Below are 18,698 nucleotides of genomic sequence, written 5' to 3'. Positions count from 1 at the left end.
TTTACCGATTTCCCTAATCAGAACAGTTTAGGATCCGCTGAATGGGTCTAACCCTGAGCAGGGCTGCTGCAGTTCTCACATCATGCTCTCAGGTATGACCTCATTCATCTTTGCTGCCACAGCAGCCACACCTCAATTCCCAGCAGGCCTCAGTGCTGGGGAGGTCTGGGGGGGGGGTCAGGCATGTTGGGGCCTGCCAGAGGCAACCCTCCAGGAGGATACCCTCCCCATCGCCCTCCCAAATGGAAACAACTCAAAACCCTCCGCCGCATCGGTCCATCCTGAACGAACCGGCGTTGACAACTGAACCTAGAAGTTTCATTTCAGGGCAGATTTTCCGGATGTTAATGAACACAAGAGGAGCAGCTGCACTGCTCTCAGTCTGTTACTGGTTCTCCACCAGTTAAAGTTTCCTCAGACTGGGCAGCTTCATTTTCGTTCTGGAGGAGAAACTGAGTCGACATCAATAATCTGTGCAAACGTGATATTAGGAATCAATATTCTCCTTCTTTCCCCTCCTCGTTTTCCTTCCTCCTCTTCTTTCCTTTTCTTTCTTCCTTCCTTCCCAGTTTTTCCTCTTTTCCATCCATCCTCCTCCCTTTTCTCCTTTTATTTCACCTAAATCTGACTCTTCCTCCTCTTTTCCCTGTCGGCTGAATCTGACTTCATCATTTTGGTTTCTCTCTCCCCTGTTCTCCCGCTCTGAGGCTGTAGATCCCCAGGTGCAGCTGCAGGAGGAGGGGGCTGAAATTAATGAGAGGAGCCTGGAGGTATTGACTTTCCTGGGAAAACACAGCTCTCTAAAAATCAGTGGCCGAGTGCCGCAATAACTCAGCACCCATCGATCCCACCACCCCCCCACAGGCCACATTGATCCGTGCATTACAAGCTCTGAGGCCGGCAGCGTGGACCCACAGCACCAGCCGACGCCTGCAACACCAGTAGCTGGTCCTGGAGAAAGGAAGAAACCTGACGCAACATGATACTAGACACTGACAGACTGAAAATACTGCGAAAACATACAACAAAAAGTACTGCAAAACTACAAAAACTGAATTAACTAGAGTAAATTGAAAAAAAAAACTACAATAAAATATAAACCCACAGATCTTAAAGGTACTATAAGCTACAGAAAGATAAAACTACAAATGCCTGAAGAAATGAATCCCCAAAAACTATGAGAAACTACAAAATTGTAGAAACTGCAGTACAAAAAACTACAAAACCTACAAACATTACAAAATCAAAAACTACAAAACTTCTTATTTAATGTCTTGGGCCTCTAAATTATTTTGTTCCTCAGATTGTTTTTTTTGTTTTTGTTTGTCTGTTTATAAATCACACTTTGTTTTGGGGATTTTGGAGCGTTACCTTAGCAACAACCACACATCCTGCTCCAACATAAAGTTGATGGTAACTGGTTTTTTGGCAAGTTTCCTTTTTGGTTTCAGACGAAACCAAAAAGGAAACTTGTGGATGATGGACGTCACCAGGGAGAAAGGAAAACATGGTTTTAGATGACGAGGACAAACGTGTATTTGTAAAGACGCGATTTGTTCCCAGTTTGTGTCGGGTGTTCCACCCGTCTCTCCTCTCAGGCTTCTTGACATGCTGCTCACAGTTTCTTGCCTTTGGCCAATTTTTCCGAGCGAAGCCGTCGGATCAAATCCTGAAGCTGCTCTAAGCTGTGCAGAGGAAGAGAGCGGGAAGTCTGGGAAAACACTACTCTTACTGCTCATCACGTCACCTTCAGCTGCAGAGGAGGGTGGGGGACACGAACTCTTCTCCATTATGGATTTAACAGAAATACAGCTCTCTGATTGGCTGCAGCTGTCTGGTAAAACCTTCTGTGCTCAGGTCAAACATTTAACCTTTGGTCTGATGCAGAAGCAGGAAACTGCAGGAAAACACCTCAGCACAAAGACGCTCAAGTTTCAGCACAGCATAACTTGCACAGGTAAGCCTGGAAACTCTTTAAGGCCCTTACAGTCTGCTCAAGGACACCTCTTACCTAATTACAAACCTCAGGTGACTCCAGGTCTGGCTCACTGGACCACTGAAAAATCATTAAGGACTCATGGAACCTTGAGACGGACCTTCGGAATCTTCTCAAGGACACTGCAACTTCCTCATGGACCCTTAAAGTCCTTTCACAAACCCCTGGAAACTCTTTAAGAACTTCTGGGACCTGTTCAAGGACTAATGTAGACCCCTCAAGGACACAACAACCTCTTTAACAACCTCACAAAACTTATTAAGGCTCCCTGAAATCTCCTTAAGAATCTGGAAAAAGCTCAAGGCCCCTACAGCCACATTAATGACCTCTGAAACCCCTGGAGCTCCACTAAGTGTCCAAGGCCCCTGTAACTGGTAAAGGATCCCTTTAATCTCATTTTGAATGTCTGGAAACTCCTCAAGGACCAGTGGAATCTCCTTGAGATTTTCTGGACTATGCTCAAGAGCCACCAGCACCCTCCTCAAGGACTCCTGAAACTCCTGAAGGCCCATGGGCACTTCTGAATCTTCCCAAATGAACATCATTAAAACCTCCTACTGCTACTTCAAGCCCCAGTAACCTCCCTAACAATCCCTGGAACACATTCAGGGACTTCCTGGAATAAACAGCCGGTGGAACCAAAGATTCCACCAGTCTTCTTATGAAGAACGTTATCGAGGACTGCAGGAAATGAGGATTCATCCAAAATCTGCAGGACTGACTAGAACCAGCTCAAGAACCTGTACAATTGTGAGGAGAAGTTCTGAAACTTCATGGAGGACCTCTCACACTTTCAGTGTTTTCCAAAATCAACTCCCAGAAAAAAATATAACAAGAATGTTCTAAATGTTCTGCAAACTGAAAAAACTCTTTAATACCCTCAGGAACCTCCTTAAGAACCTGGAATCCGTTGCATGTTGTGATTTGTGATACTGGAGAATAAAATCTGACGTGAGCAGGACTGGAGTGACGCCAGCTGTTCTGTGTAAACTTAAATCTTTATCTTCTCTGCAAAGACAGTCTGGGCTCATTCTCGTTGAAATAAAACTGTCATCATGGTGCTGGACAGTTTTTTGCTTTCCGAGAAGACCAGGAAATGACATCAGCAGTCCAGTCATCCGTGGATCACCTGCCTTCTGACTGAAAGCTCATTTCACATTCAAGACCACGCTGCTGGCACAATGAGCGCGCTCTGGAAACGCGCACCGCCGCCTCACACGAACCGCTGATGTGTGTGCACAACATGGCTGCCGCTCTGGCAGGACGAGCGGGAAGAAGCAGACTGGGGAAAAAAAAAAAACACGGGATGTTCAGATGCAGCCACCTGTCGGGATTCAGCCTCACGATGCCTTCAGGGACACGCGGGTTTTGTTGTTTCCTATCAATCAAACTGCAGTCAGGGTTAGTGGAGGCTGCTCACGGGCTGACGAGGTTTAAAGGAGCAGGTTTGTGTGATGCATTTTACAGCACACTTTGCTGTGTGTTTGTATGTCTGTACGTCTTTTAGCTGCTCACTCCAGATGTATTTATTGTCCAGTTTATTAGGAACACCCAGTTAAAGTGAAGAGTATATAAAAACAGGCTCATTGGTGTCATTGAAACTGTTTTCTCCTGTGTAGAAATGACAGTTTATGCTCACGGCAATTTAATGTAGTTCATCTTCCACATTTAACTGCAGGTACAATATGTTTTTATATATTATATGTGCACACTGGGGATTCGTTCTAATTATCATAATTAAGTTCTGTATCTCTGCTACTATACTTTGTCTGTGTTTGTTCTTAACCTGTTTAAAAATCAGATGGTCAGACAAAAAAATAAAACACAAATTTGTAAAACAAACTTGTGTTTTCAGGGCGGATCACTGTTCTTCATCATTTTATTTAAGAATTATATGAGTCTTTGCTCACTTTTACTTTTGTACCATCTGATCGTATATAAAACGGTTCAACTTTGGCTTGTTTCTGAGGAGAACACACTGTAATGCAGATAACAGGCTCTATTCACAACACACCTCCATATAAAAGCAAAGCTCGCAGCTCTTGCCAGTCATATCTGTAAATGGGATCACAGATTAGCATGGCAAAAGGAGCCGGAGGCCGGACTGTCCATTGTGAGCGTCTGTCTCGTCCCTGCTCTGCGTCGTCCTGCCGTCGGAGGAGGCTGTGCCTCCAACAAAGACGAGCGTGAGAGGAAGGAAGTGGTGATAAACTGGTGTTAAACAGAAAGACCGAACACGCCTTTCACATGACATTTACTTATCACACTAAACAGCCTTTCATCTGACCTTTCTGCTACTTTGAATGACATCTGGATATTCTGACGGAATAATCGAGGACAGTAAAAGCATCGATTTAAGAGACAGATAGAGTCATCGGACTACACGTGGGCGGCAGACAATGAGTCTCAAGGACGAGCTGAGGAGGACAGGACCGACACTTTCAACAAGTAAACGCAGTTTACAGGTCAGCATCAAAAAGACTCCAGTCCAAAGATTTTAAATTGTTCCTTAAAGCTCTGTCTCGACCCAGAGAGCTTCAGCCACACAGGAAACTCATGATGCTGTGATCCAAGACCTTCCAAAAGATCCCAAAGTTCAAATCTGAACAGCTGAGTTTTGGGTGAAAGAGTCGAAAATGAGAACCTACAACTGCTGTCGTGTTAGTCGTCAGTATTACTTACCGGTGTAGACGAAGCGTCCTGGCGCTCCTTTGCAGAACTGTTTGGACTTGTAGGACAGCGTGACCTCCACGACCCCAGGGATGTGACGAGGGGGAGTCTGGACCCGGATGGCGTGAGGGGTGATCAGCTGGGCCGAGAAACAGAAACAGTTTTAGGTGAAAACGTGGTTACACGTGGAGCAACAACACCTCTCAAATCTGCTTTAAACGTTTTATTCCAGAACAAACACTCGGACTAACAGACCCATTACAAACAAGCCTGTACATACACACAATCATCACTATCATTATTGGATGACCCGAAAGCCTCAGCAGCAGCCTCTGGGACAAAGTCAGTGCCTCCACTTGTTCTGAACGTCCACCCTAAAACACAGGCTGCTGTCACAGAGAGGACGGAGACGTGTCTAAATAGTGTTGACATGAAAAGTGACAGTGAAGAGAAGATCATACTCCAATTCCACTTAGATTTCAGAAAGCTATAGGAACCTTTCTGACCGTATTTGGGTTTCAAAGTTGTTATGATCTGGAAGCATTTGGTCTGTCTTACGGGTAAAACCCTGCAGCATGAGATTTTTCTTCCTAGAAAAACTTTCTGTGGAAAACATCTGATCTGGGTCAGCGTGCAGTCTGTGTTCAGAGCGATGCTGGGTTTTGGAGTCCGTCTGCTCGCCGCCAGACGACACTGATCAAAGTGAGGAGTGTGTGATGTGCAGCAAACAGCGTGTGGAGGTATATCTGTCTGGGTCCTTCCCTCCTTCCCTGCCAGGTGTTCTGCTCTTCTGGACCTGCTTCAATATTTCATGTTGCACCGTATGCGCAGCTCCTCCTAAATCTACATATTTCTGTGCAGAGCAGCTACATATACAGATGCAGGTGTTTCTACGAATGCGTGTGTGGATGAAGGAGATGGAGAACATGATTTTCAGTGTGTGCAGCTGCTTTCAGGAACCGTCTCTGTGCTGAATATGTTTTTCTTTAAAACCTTGAAATCAGGTAGACAAAAGGAGAAGCTCTTATGAACGCACTGCTGCTGTTAAATTATTAGTATAGTGACAAAAAGGGAAGTAAAGCATTTTTAATCTGTGTGACAATGTGGTAATTGGCTGTGTAGAAGACAGGCCAGGTAAATATTATGGTGACAAACGAACAATGACACTTTCTACTGTTCATCACAGTAATGCATGTTTTACTCGTCTTCAATGAAATATATCACCTGCTTGAGTCGTTTATGAAGCTAAACACCAAACATCTCTTATTTCTGCTCCTTCTGGGTTTAAATCTCATCCCATTTCATCTTCAACATGACGATTTTTGAGCTTTGGACTGCTGATCGGACCTTAAAGATCTGCAGGTAGATAATCTAGGACCTGAAGTTTTGTTTGTGTCAAATCCAACTTAACAAATTCCCACAGGAGCAAGACGTCAAACATCCTCTCACCTCGCTCCACACCAGCATGGTGCCGAAGACGACCTGCAGGCCGTCGAAGAAGTTGTCCCCGATGAGGATGACGGTGGCTCCACCGGTCGTCCAGCCCTCGCTGGGACTGATGGCTTTGATGCAGGGAGTGGCTGCTTCGGAAACACAGGCAACAGAAACATGAGCGATACAGTTAGAACCAGCACGTCACCATCAGCCCGTCTTAAAACCTTTCATTTGATCTGTGTTAGTAGTTACATTTTCACATGTTGGTCACAAAATTAGCTGAGAACACAATAAGTTCGGTACAGGACCAGTTTGGCTAAACAGTTTTGGTTTTAGCAGTTTGAGTCAGAACCAGTCAGAAAAGTGTATTACTGTTAAATTAGCACGTCAGGGTTAGCCAGACTAGCTGCCTGGTCGAGTTTAGCTTACAGTTGATGCGGCTTACAGTTCGGTTTAAAGGTTTAAACTTAGGCCCTTGCTTTATTAAAGTCTCCTTTCTTCTTTGCTTGGAAACCTGATGAGGACAATTAAATACTTCCTCACTGGAGAAATGCATGAGAATATGTGAGGAGCTGAAGAGGGCGAGGAAAAGCTAATTAAAGTAAAGCGTCAAGACAGAAAAATGAGTTGAAGAGGGCTGCTACTGGCTTTGACCTCTGACCTGTTTCACATCAAAAACACTTCAGAGTTTCAGAACAAGACAACACGTTAAGAAAACCCAGCTTTGTTTACATCCACAGAGGGCTTTCAGTCAGGACTCCGCTCCCAACTGCCTGTTAGTCCATCACTAACTCATGCAAAATGATTGGTTTTTCCCGTGCCACAGAGATCAATAAGGGGCTCCACACAAACAGCGTCTCCGTGATGACTAGACTGCTGTCCGGACACAGTCGAGTCGAGTCAGCCAGGCGGACGGACGCAGAGCCGCGAGGAAACAAGACGAGGCTCAGCAGGTTTACAACCTTTTCCCGGACCAGGAGACGTTTCACTGGGAGATGATTTGATATTCCAGTCAGAGCTCTGAGTTTCCTATTGTTTACCTCGTGATGCGTTCAGGCTCTATTAAACATTCCAGTTACAATTTTCACCACTGTTAGTAGAGTAGAATGACCTGCTAATACAAGTTACTGGCAGCTCATGGAAAAGAGTATCTTCCATATATAGATTAGGCTGACTTACACGTCTTAATTCCATTTTTATTTATTCATATTAATTTAAGGGTCCTTTGTGGCTCAGAGAGTACGCAGCCCCTTTGGAGACATGGCTGAACTTTTTATTTCCAAGTTTCTGCTGAGCAGCAGATAGTTTCTACTGTTTTCTGGCGTGCACCAAATACTTCGTGGTTTATGGAGGGCGCCGGAAATGTGCATCAGTGAGCAATAACTAGTTTGAGCTGCACAACAGACTGTTTCTCTGGAGCAGTAAATAATTTCTGGGGTGCATCACATAGTCCCAGACAGGGTTTAGCCACAATTTCCTAAAAAAACAGCTGCTTATGGTGGTTTGAATCAAACAGGATAGATAGATAGATAGATAGATAGATAGATAGATAGATAGATAGATAGATAGATAGATAGACAGATAGACAGATAGATAGATAGATAGATAGACAGATAGATAGATAGATAGATAGATAGATAGATAGATAGATAGATAGATAGATAGATAGATAGACATAGACAGATATATAGATAGATAGATAGATAGACAGATAGATAGACAGATAGATAGACAGATAGACAGATAGATAGACAGATAGATAGACAGATAGACAGATAGATAGATAGATAGATAGATAGATAGATAGATAGATAGACAGACAGACAGACAGAAAGACATAGATAGATAGATAGATAGATAGATAGATAGATAGATAGATAGATAGATAGATAGATAGATAGATAGACAGATAGATAGACAGATAGACAGACAGACAAGACAGATAGAATTTGGTTTCTTCTGTGTTCTTCCTTATGTTCTAAATTTAGATCTTTATGTTGAAAATAAAATGTACTTCAACTGTATAAATAAATCTAATCGCAATACTGTCATCAGTATTTGTAAAATACTATGGCCCTAGAAATAAATATCTGAAATAAATATCTGCCATGTTGGGACTTTTTAGGCTACAAACTTCTGATTCCTCAGCCCCCCAAACTTTTGAAAGTCGCTCAGTGTTTCCAGATGAAAGACTCAGCCTCCCTGAACCATGCAGCTGCTGCAGAGGGTCGAGGCTTTTCCCGCCCCGAGGAGTCGATTGTCATCTCCTTATTAATTTCTCCCTTTTGTCACAGCAGTAAACAAACTGGAGGTTGGGGGGGGGGGGTGCTGGTGACTTTCCATTGAAATGAATAGAGCACAAAGGCGAGGAGCAGGCGGTGGAAAGTTTTATCAAGGAGTCGGGGGGGGGGTGGGGGTTGCGGCTTGGTGACAAAGGCGGGAGCAGATGTTGGGGCTTTTTATCGCCTCTGAAAACATCCCAGTCTGGAGGAGATGAAAGGCCCCGAGCTTTCCTCTGTGGGCTGGCTCCAAAACAACAGGCCCCTCTTGCCCCCTGCAAGACACCGTACAGGACTCCTGGCACCTTCTGTACATGAATGTTTAAAAGGTGATTTGATTACGTTTTTTCACAGGTGAGAAATACGAACATTGTTCTCGGCCGGATGAATGACATATCTGTGTCAGGTAGCATTTGTTTTATCCCTTTGGATGTACCAGACAGGTGGGGTTTGCCACACAGGACAGCACGGTAAGGAGCTTGGGTGATCACATTAGGTCAGCATACTCTGGTTTTTCTTTGATCAACAACCTTATCCTGTCTGAAACGCCCCAGTGTGATAAACACCACCCATCTGGTGCTGCAAGTAGGTTAAACCAAACGAGACAACTACATCACAGGCTCCTGGAACAATGTCAGAACTATAAAGCAAGTCGAGGGGAACTGCAGAGCTGGTCGTTTGGGAGGTAAGACTGGGAGGACGCGCCAGATTTTTAAAGTCAGTCTGGTGCCAAATTGTTTTAGGGCTTGTTTTACTTGTTTGTATGTCCCAAAAGGGTGGGGTTTAGCGAAGAAACCAAATGTAACTGTCCAGAAGTTCAGATGAAAGTTGAAGGTCAGTTTATTGTATTTTCCTCTCACAGAGAAATAATAGGTTGTCCTGATATGATAAGCCCCACCCGTCTGGTGTAACAAGTAGGTTAAAACGAGTAAACAAACAGCATCTCTCCAGGACAAGCCTCAAAAACTTTAAAACAAGTGGAGGGAAACTGCAGAGCGAGGTGGTTTGGGGACATGAGAGACGAGGACACAATAAGCATTTGATGTCTGACTGGTGCCAAATAGTTTTAGGGTTTGTTTTACTCAATGGGATGTCGCAGATGGGTGGCGTGGTGAGAAGATAAAACAAAATAATCTGAAAGTAAAAGTCAGTGTAGTCACCGACGTTTTTACCAGATGCTTTATGATGCCCTAACACGGTAAGTCCCACCTGTCCAGTGCACTGAGTAGGTTAAAACAAGCAAGCAAGTTACACCTGTGTCTTGGAAAAGCCTCAGTCTTTAAAGCAACTTCAGGCAAACTGCAGATTTGCTGAGTGTTGTCGTCTCTCACTTCGAAAGACGATGACATGCCAGTTTTTTAAAAGTCTAAGATGGTGCAAATTTGTCCTGAGGTGTGTTTTACTTTACTTTAGTTCACAAGCCCCACTCATCTGGTGCGTAAAGAAGCGTCAAACAAACAAGAACATGAATCTTGTAATAGCCTCAAACTTCAGTGAGTGACAGGGGAACTGCAGAGGAATTTGGAGCAGAAGAAAATGGTACGTTGCTATGTTCATACATAACTGGGGTCACATAGTTTAAACAAATCAATTTTGAGTTTCTTTTACTCTCCTGTCTGTGCCATGTGGGTGGGGTTTTCCAACCAGGACAAAACAATCAATGCGGATGGTTGTGGTGAGGTAAATTAAAATGTATTTAGTCCACTTTCATGTGATCCACATCAGTTATGATTCTCTTTGATGACCCTGGTACTGGTTAGACCAAGCCCCACCCTGCTGGCACTGTAAGTGGACCAAATCAAACGACAGACTGATGTCACTGCTCCTGGAAGCGCCACAGTGAGGCGGCAGGGTTTATTAGCGTGGGGACAGGGCAGAGTGGTATTAAAGTTTACAACTGCAGAGGAAATGTTGCCGCTGAGCTCCAGCTCTCAGGGTCGAGTTTCTGCGAGGGAAGTTTATACATGAATGATGTTTTTTATTTGGTGACTGTGGACGCTGGGAGAACGGAGCGTTTGTTCGCCGTCACCACCTGACCTGGAGGGTTTCATTCAGACCCCTTGTTTAGAACAAGTGCTCACTGTCACTGTAGATATTTTCTGAAGGGTTGCAAAATGTTTTCTTTATGTATGTTTTTTGAATTTAATTTATTATAGACGAGTGAAGCACTTTGGAAACTCAAATTCAGCTGTGATTGTAGTTTTTTCTTGTGTTCTTAAAAGAGTCATTCCACTGGCATCCAGTCTGTGGCTCCTTACCAGGCCCTAATGAACGACACTGTCCAAGTGCAACACATGCTGTTTGTTGTTCTGTTTGGGAACCAGGATGTGTTGTCTGCTACTGGAAACAGATTTTCACTAAAAAAAAAAAAAAAAAAAAAAAATGGAGGTTTCATCAAGCTTCCAAAACTTTTCAGTTTACATGATGCCTACAGGGAGTAGGTGGAACCACACGGCTTGCTGCTGTAAACCAAGTACAGATGTGTTCGTGTCTAAAAGTGCCTGAGCAACGTTTTACCTTCAGAGGGGTCCAGGCGTCGGGCTCGGCGGCCATGTTTGGAGTTGTTGTGGACAAACATGTTGTCTGACACGGCGAGCACGTGACCATCCACGTTGACCGTAGTGGAAACCACCACCTGCACACAAACAAACAGCCCCAGGTCATTTCCAGCAGCTGCAGGTCAGCCCGTCTCTTGCTTCAGAATTACTTCTCACCTGGAACCTCCTCATGTCTCGAGGGTTCCCTGCATTTTTCAAACAGTTCTGATTGCACTTCAGGAAGAACTTCAGGAAGAATCTGAAAACAAAGACAGAACAGGTCAGTCTGTGCATGTTCCCCTGCACTTCACAGCTGCAGAGTCCCAAGGCTGATTAAACCTAATTCATTAAATTCATCACGGCATCACAAGCCAGTGATTTTCTGTATTTATGACATTTTGCACAAACTCCACCCAGAAACTAAAAACAACAATGAATGGTCCAAAAACCAGCTCCAGAACGGCCAGCACTCTTTACAGTCTCTGAAGGAACGAAGAGTCAACTGGTCTCTTTCAACTGATGCACCAGCTTCTCTGCTCACAGGCACGTCTGGAGCTGGTTTTTGGAAAAAGACGGGCCTCCCATTGTTGGTGAGGAAGAACCATGCGAGCCAGGTCAGCGGTGTGGCTCCCTGCTGTGTTTTTAATAGTTTTTGGACAACAATGGAGGTTCTAGGGCACAGACCGATAAGCTGAACCAGGTTCTGGATCCACACACACATTACACTGACGACACCACATTCATTGTTGCTGTCAAGTCTCTGGATGGGATTTGGACTCAGTGACACACACAGACAGAATCATTGGGATTATCTATTAAATTATGACACAAACACTGATCTAGGATCAGAGAGGAGAGTGCAGGTAAATGAAGCTTCAGTTTGACTTCACAGAACATCCACCTTATCAAAATAAAAGTTCTAAAGATACATGATGGGTCCAGTGACCAACACTGAACTGACAAACGAATTCTTTAATAATCCTGGAGGAAATTGTAGTCACCGAGCAGTTTGTAGAGAACAAATACGTAAAAACCTGAAGGTGAAGCTGCAGAGGGAACACAGCCACTAAACACAAAAACACTGAACAAACAATAGAAAATAGGGACAAACTATTTAAATAATCAAATTTTAGCTATAATATCGATTAGCTGTTACAGCCCTAATAGAATTAGAAAAATTAAATTACTCACAATGAACAGACATCATGAAAAAACTTTACACAGGTGCAAACTGCCAACAATATAATACAACAATACAAAACACATTATGCAAAGTGAAGTCAATGAAATGCAGCTTCTGAGAACAAAAGGAGCCACATTCAACATGTAGGTGAAGTCAGGATGAAGTCAGTGTTCTCACACCTGCTCACTATTACGGAAATAAAAACAGGTTGTTATGTAAAGTGTGAACGTGGATTTCTCTGTTTTAAAGGACGTGTCCGCGCAGATCACTGAACATGAAGCGCAGTAAATCTCTGCCGTTCCTTCACGTCAGCTCACATATTGTCGTGAACCTCTCCGCTGATGACATTACCATTCTGTGGCGGCGTCTTGATAAAGACTCGACACTTCCTGCAGACTTATGGCGTCTCATTAGGAGCTGCCTTTTGATTTTCCCTCCTCTCTCGCTCGCAGCGTTGATTTACGGCGGTTTTTACGGCAGCAGAGGAGTATTGATTGGGAATGGATATCAATGAAGATGGGCGGTAATAACCAGCAGCTTTGCAGAGGGACAGTGGGGGGGTCAAAATGGATAGTCACCCTAATGCATTTCCCACTGCCTTGTAATCTGTGCACATCCATCTCTCGGACCATAAGCCTACCCCCCCCCCCACCCCACATGTTCTGATGGAGCGCCTCCTTTTTAATTGCCACATTATCACAATAATAATCCAGGCAGTTAACAAGCGGCAAGGTCGCAGACAGACATGTCACATTAACCAGGGGATAACCTCGGCAGTATCCCCCCCACCCATCTTCTTCTGCCTCCTCCTGCCGATTCCACCGCTTCAGCAAGGCATGCTGGGAGGTGCGGGGGGTGCCGATATAAACGGGGGCTCTCTGAGGTCGGCATCGATTTCCACCCTTAATAAGACAGTAACAATATCTTTACAAACACACAGTGGGCCCTCACTTTCTCCTCTCAGACCTTTTACCGTTTCATCCCAGGAACTGAATCCCTGAAAGCCAACCTTAAAATGAAATTCATTTTTCCAAAAAAGAAATTAAGGATTTAAGGTATTTTAACAGACACTTAATGAATTATAGTGTAAGATTCACACACAGTGTAAGGTATGATGTAAAATGTATAAAAATCTGACCCTTAAAGGAGATTTTTAACCAGAAATGAGGAGAGAATTAAAGTATTTTTGCACATACTTAGTGGATTACACAAGATTTTTTTCTGGTTTAAGGTGTCATCAAATGATGAAAATCTGTTGACAACATTATAACATACAACATAATAAAGATTTTTACATGATTAAAGATTTTGAAGGGGCAGAAAACCTAAAATCTATGATTATTCTAATTTCTTTCATTGTTTGAGACATTTTAAGGGGTAAAAACCCTTTAATTTGTTCCTTATAATGGCAATTTAACCCAGGAATGATGAAGCAATTAAAGTATTTCAGTTTAAGGAACACCTCAAGGATTAAAATATATTAAGACTTTTTAAACTGTCAACATGGCATATAGCCCTTATAGCTAATGGATAAATGAATGAAACTTTGGAGATGATTAATTAAAAAACCCTTTTATAAATTAAAAACTACTTAAAATTAGCAATCAGCATGAAATCAGCGTGAGACTTTCACTTTGACTGAGAACTGAGTATAAATGCAGGTGTTGTTTTTGCCTTATTTTATAATTTTAAGGGATTGCATCCATTAAAAAGATAATTCATTAAAATCCCCTTTACATATTATATTCCCTTAAATTATCTTTTAATTAACCTCACATTTGGGGTGAACTCCTGAATTTGCAGCCTTTAAAGGGCGACACTGTGTCTATTCTGTGTGTGTGTGTGTGTGTGTGTGTGTGTATATATCGACTGAAAGCTGATCTGCTGCTCTGGAGGCTCTAATGCCCTTTATGGCAGTGAACAGAATAATATGGAGCTCCATTCAGATGATACTGAGTCCTTCAGAGAGCCGATCTGGATCGATACGGATTGAATTAAAACGCAGCTGGAGACAAGACTAGAGGCGCGCACACAACACACACACACACAACACACACAACACAATACATACACAATAGACACACAACATAGAACATGCAATATACACACACAACCTACACTACACGCTGTACAACACACACACACACACACACACACACACACACACACACACACACACACACACACACACACACAGTGTCTAGCCAGAGAAACAAACAGCTCCATCGAAGTGCAGCAGATTTCCCGCCTCTTGATTGAAAAACATGAGAAATAATGAAGTGGAGGGTGTGGGCCGAGCTCTGTCATTAGCTCAGCTCCTTCCTTCTCCTCCTCCTTCTTCTTCTCTGGCTCTTAAAAACGACGTGACTATAATGAGAGAGGCGGCGTGTGCCTGTGTAAGCTGTCACCTCATTACACCACCAACAATCAATCACTGCTGCCCCACAGAGAGGCCCGTCACCACGCCAGCCTGAAAATAACATCACCAAAATGAGAAGGTCCACATTCACAACCCTGGTCTGGATCAGAGAAGTGGCCAAAGACCGAACTCCTCCAGTCTTTGGTGAAGACGGTGCAGACATGTCCACTCTGACGTGTATCTTCTCTCACACGTGACTCTGCTGTCGTGTGCGCTAACCGCTGCACAGACGTGGATCCTAAAACGTTCTGCACGGATAAAACCAGCATGTGTGGTTTGACCAGTTTGTGTGAAGACTGATTCTGGGACAGAACCAGCAGCTGAAAAAGACTCTGCACCTTTTTGGTTTTATAAACTGAAACTTATTTCATCTACAAACGAATGTACAGGTGTAGATTTTAGTCCTGACTTGAAAACCAACTTGGCTACACTGACACATTTGTGGACACCCCCCATCCAACCAGTCCTGGAGCCTCCATAAAGTATTTGGTCTCAGGAGACAGAAATCAAAAATCAGCACAGTCCAATTCTGAGACAGAAGGGTGGAGATATTCTGGCTTTTAGTCCAAAAAACAGCAGATCATTCACTTCCCATAATGCACTGTGTCTTTCATTGGTGTCTTCTGTCTGGTAAAGAAACTGCACTCCTCCTCCATAGATATCACATAGCTGGACTAAACGGGGCCCAGGACCTGAACTCCAATGTGTAAAATTAGCGTAATAACCCTTTAATATTTCTACTCAAATCTGTTCTGTGTTTTTAGTCACAGGCTTGGAGAATTAAAACACAAGAGGAGGCTTTTAATCTGAAACATCGGTACAGGAAGTGCAGGCTTTAATGGACAGCAGCTTTACAGAGAAAACAGGAAAACCTAAAAGGTCGAAGTGATTCTGCGGCTGTGGAAATGGACACTAAACTGGATTTATCAAGATTTAAGAACTGCAGCTTTAGTAGAATGTCCTCGATTTCGGACACGTTTTTCTGGAGAACAGCAGGAGCCATGTTTCAGGAAGGGGGCGGGCCGTGTGGCTGCTTTTATTTACAGAGGATGAGAAATGTTTCTCCACAGCTTTTCTGCTGTCTCCAACAAAAAGAGACGGAGGAAAGAGCAAAGTGAAACAGGAACAGATCAGAAAGCTGGGAGGACTCGTACTGAAATATCAGAGAATATTGTTCCGTCTGCAGCTGAGGCAGACCCAGGCAGACCCAGGCAGACCCAGGCAGACCCAGGCCCTGCATCTTTCCCCTCATGGTATCAACAGAACAGGTGATGCAGCTCTTTGCAGGCAGTGCTGTCTCACACTGCGTCAACAGATCTGGTCTGTTTTATGGACTTTTACTTGTCTTATGTGTGTGCAAGACTTCCTGTGTACCTGTGCAGACCTTGGTGGGTTCAGATATCTGCTCCGCCCTCATTCAGAACCATGTCGATCACCCTCAGGGTTTCACCGAATTAAACGGCACCGAGGCCTGGAGGATTCTGCTTTTCTACGTCGACCTGAGGCGTTTCGATGCGGCCTGCAGTCGGCACGCAGGCTCAGCCCGGCGCTGGCTGCTCTGACTGTTTCAGTGAAACAGCCCTGAAGCTAATTTAGCTCACATCGGGGGGTGGAGGGAGGAGGGAGGGGAGACGCCGGTCAGCGTTTTCACCGGCCACTCCAGATGATGTCACCCCCGACCACACCCAGTGCACTATGGGAAGCAATTACATTGGGCTCAGATTACAAGGCCCTGATGAACACACACATGCACCACACACAGAAGCACACAGAAACACAACACACACACAGAAACACACACTGACAGACAACACACACACACACACACACACACACTCACTCCCTGGAGTCTCTCACTTATTACGTTAGGCAAGAAAGAAGAAGCAGGAAAAAAAAAAAAAAAAAAAAAAAAAATCGATATTTCAGCAGGAGTATTTTTAAAAGCTGCCGTGTTGCCGATCCTGCAGCTCGCCCTCACAGTTTGATTCTCTCTGTGAGAAGCCACCGCGCCGCCCGCTGCTGCATGTTTACCACCTGACCACCCGGCGAGTCCAGGCCAGCACGCCGCCGCCGCCACCACAAGCTCTTCACACGGGTGACAAAACTGAAATAAAGCACAAAGCAAGCGTGGCGAGCCAAGGCCACCGCCGAGCTCACAACCATCCGTCCTGGTTAACCCACTAACCGCCTCGGCGTCACATCTCGTTTGTTTGCAGCTAACGAACAAACCGTGGAGTATCTGCGTCTGAGAGACAAAAGCAAGGAAAGAAAAAAAGAAAACACGCTCACAGGCAGTTTGTGCTACAAAAAACATCAGAAGAAGACGAAGAAGCGGCGTCGCCTCATTAGAAGGTCGAGTAAAGTCTAATATTGACTCTGCCGCACTGTTGAAATGCCCTCTTCCAATAATTACTGAGGATTCAGATGATGCTCCTCTGCAGCTAATTAGGATATGAAACAAGAGCAGCTTCGTGCCCATTTCCATTACATGATGATTCACTGGCCTCAGCAGCAGCGCATGTGTGTGTTTGCTTTGTCTGGCCTTATTACAGCAAACGAGCGCGCTGTGTGTGGATGAGGGCCCTCCTTGGCTCTGCTACACGCCATCAATAATTCACAAGCCAAGATGGCAATTACAGGACCATGTACAATCAAGCTAAATATTTGATGAGGCACTAAAACAGTCCCTGGAACAGATCTGCCTCTGTCTCTTTCTTTGCCTCACACACAAACACAGCCTCTCTACTGTCTATTGTCACAACACATTAGGTCCTCGGTCCCTTATTCCCCAGACTTTGTCTTGACACGCAAAAGCAGTTTATTCTGCTAAAAGAGCCTCGTGCAATTCATTTGTTCCATCTGAAATATTGAGTGCCACCATTATGCATTCTGGGAGGCTGCGGAGCGCTGGCCGCCTCCTTTTTGTCGTTGCAAATAAAGCGACAGTGACGAGGGCAAATGAGGGAGGAGATGGGGGGGTGGGGGTGGTGGTGTCGCATTAAATATCTGAAACTAATCAATCTGAATCGATCGCAATAAAAAAAGATGCTTACACCCTCCTCCTGTTTGCCCGGAGGGAAATTTTTCTGCATTAAAAATAATGTGACACAAAATCCATCGCAAGAAAAAAAAATGTTTAAAAAAAAAAAAGCGGGGAATGTGATGACTCCATCGCAGGATCGAACCCCGACGACAAAACCTAAAAGCACACGAAGGAGTTTTGCATCAGGAGGATTTTATTAAGTCTCCGTTTTTGTTGCAGAAAGCTGAACGTCACCTGTCAGGACTCCGTCTAAATCCACAAAGCTGTTTCAGCAGCTCGTCACATTCACACCTCAGCCTGACGTCACTTTGTTGTTAGAAAGTATGTTAATGTACCGTCTGAACTCATTCAGGAACACAGAGTTCTTTTATTTAGGCTGCAGAGTCAAACTGGATTAAAACACCACAGTTCAAAGCTGCTGTAAACTCCCTGCAGAACCGTTCTTTACTCTCAGCCTCTTGTAGCTTTCTGAGTCAATGTTCTGTACGTTCCTGTGCCCTCTGGCTAAACCTTCACGCAGGACATGTCACCTGGCTCAGTTTGGACTGTCCAAACCGAAACCACCGTCCTCTGTGGGGATTCGCCTGGTTAAATGAACTTTGAATAAGAACTGAACTTATTCAGCTTCAGGTAGAACGAGCAGTGGACTGAGGGGACTCTGCTGATCCAGTCCAGCTCTGAGGGAGATCAGTCACAGGATCAAGGCAAGTCACAGATTTACAGCCAACATGATAGAAAAGCCTCGCAATATGAAAATACATATCTCCTCTAAAATATACGTTCTGCAGGATTCTGGATCTGGCCCCGGGGCCCGTGGAGTTTTCATCACGTATCAGTGACCCCACATGGAGGCGAACAGCAGGACGAATCCGATCCTCATGAAAAGGAGAACGTGGAGCACACATCGAGTTTGGCTTAACATGAATGTGTGGAACATGTCGGTTTTCCCTGTTTGTGTTCTGCTGTATCCTGTTTGCCGGAGGTCAGACCACCGTGTACCAGTGTTCTGCTGAGATGCTGTGCATATGTAAAAAAAAATCTAAAAAAAGACACGTGGTGAGTTCCTGGAGCGCACAGATGAACAGAACATCCCATAATTATTTCATCATTCTGCCTGAGAGAGAGCGGGCGAGAGAC

The 18,698-nt window shown here is 44.4% G+C and overlaps 1 protein-coding gene across 3 annotated transcripts in view; it reads right to left on the bottom strand.

The window, feature by feature from the left end:
• LOC113144407 (transcription factor COE3) overlaps positions 1 to 18,698 on the bottom strand; it is a 127,733-nt gene that overhangs the window by 40,776 nt on the left and 68,259 nt on the right. For 2 of the 3 annotated variants that reach the window (XM_026330459.2, XM_026330461.2), the window contains exons 7-10: positions 11,094 to 11,175; positions 10,897 to 11,014; positions 6,116 to 6,249; positions 4,679 to 4,805 (exon numbers count right to left, since the gene is read on the bottom strand). In XM_026330459.2, the coding sequence (XP_026186244.1) occupies positions 4,679 to 4,805; positions 6,116 to 6,249; positions 10,897 to 11,014; positions 11,094 to 11,175 (461 nt within the window). The remainder of the gene's footprint in view (positions 1 to 4,678; positions 4,806 to 6,115; positions 6,250 to 10,896; positions 11,015 to 11,093; positions 11,176 to 18,698) is intronic. The other variant, XM_026330460.2, reaches the window with a different exon arrangement.

Source organism: Mastacembelus armatus, chromosome 10, assembly GCF_900324485.2.
Source record: "Mastacembelus armatus chromosome 10, fMasArm1.2, whole genome shotgun sequence".
NCBI lineage: Eukaryota > Metazoa > Chordata > Actinopteri > Synbranchiformes > Mastacembelidae > Mastacembelus > Mastacembelus armatus.
This window is presented reverse-complemented; position numbering and strand designations above follow the sequence as displayed.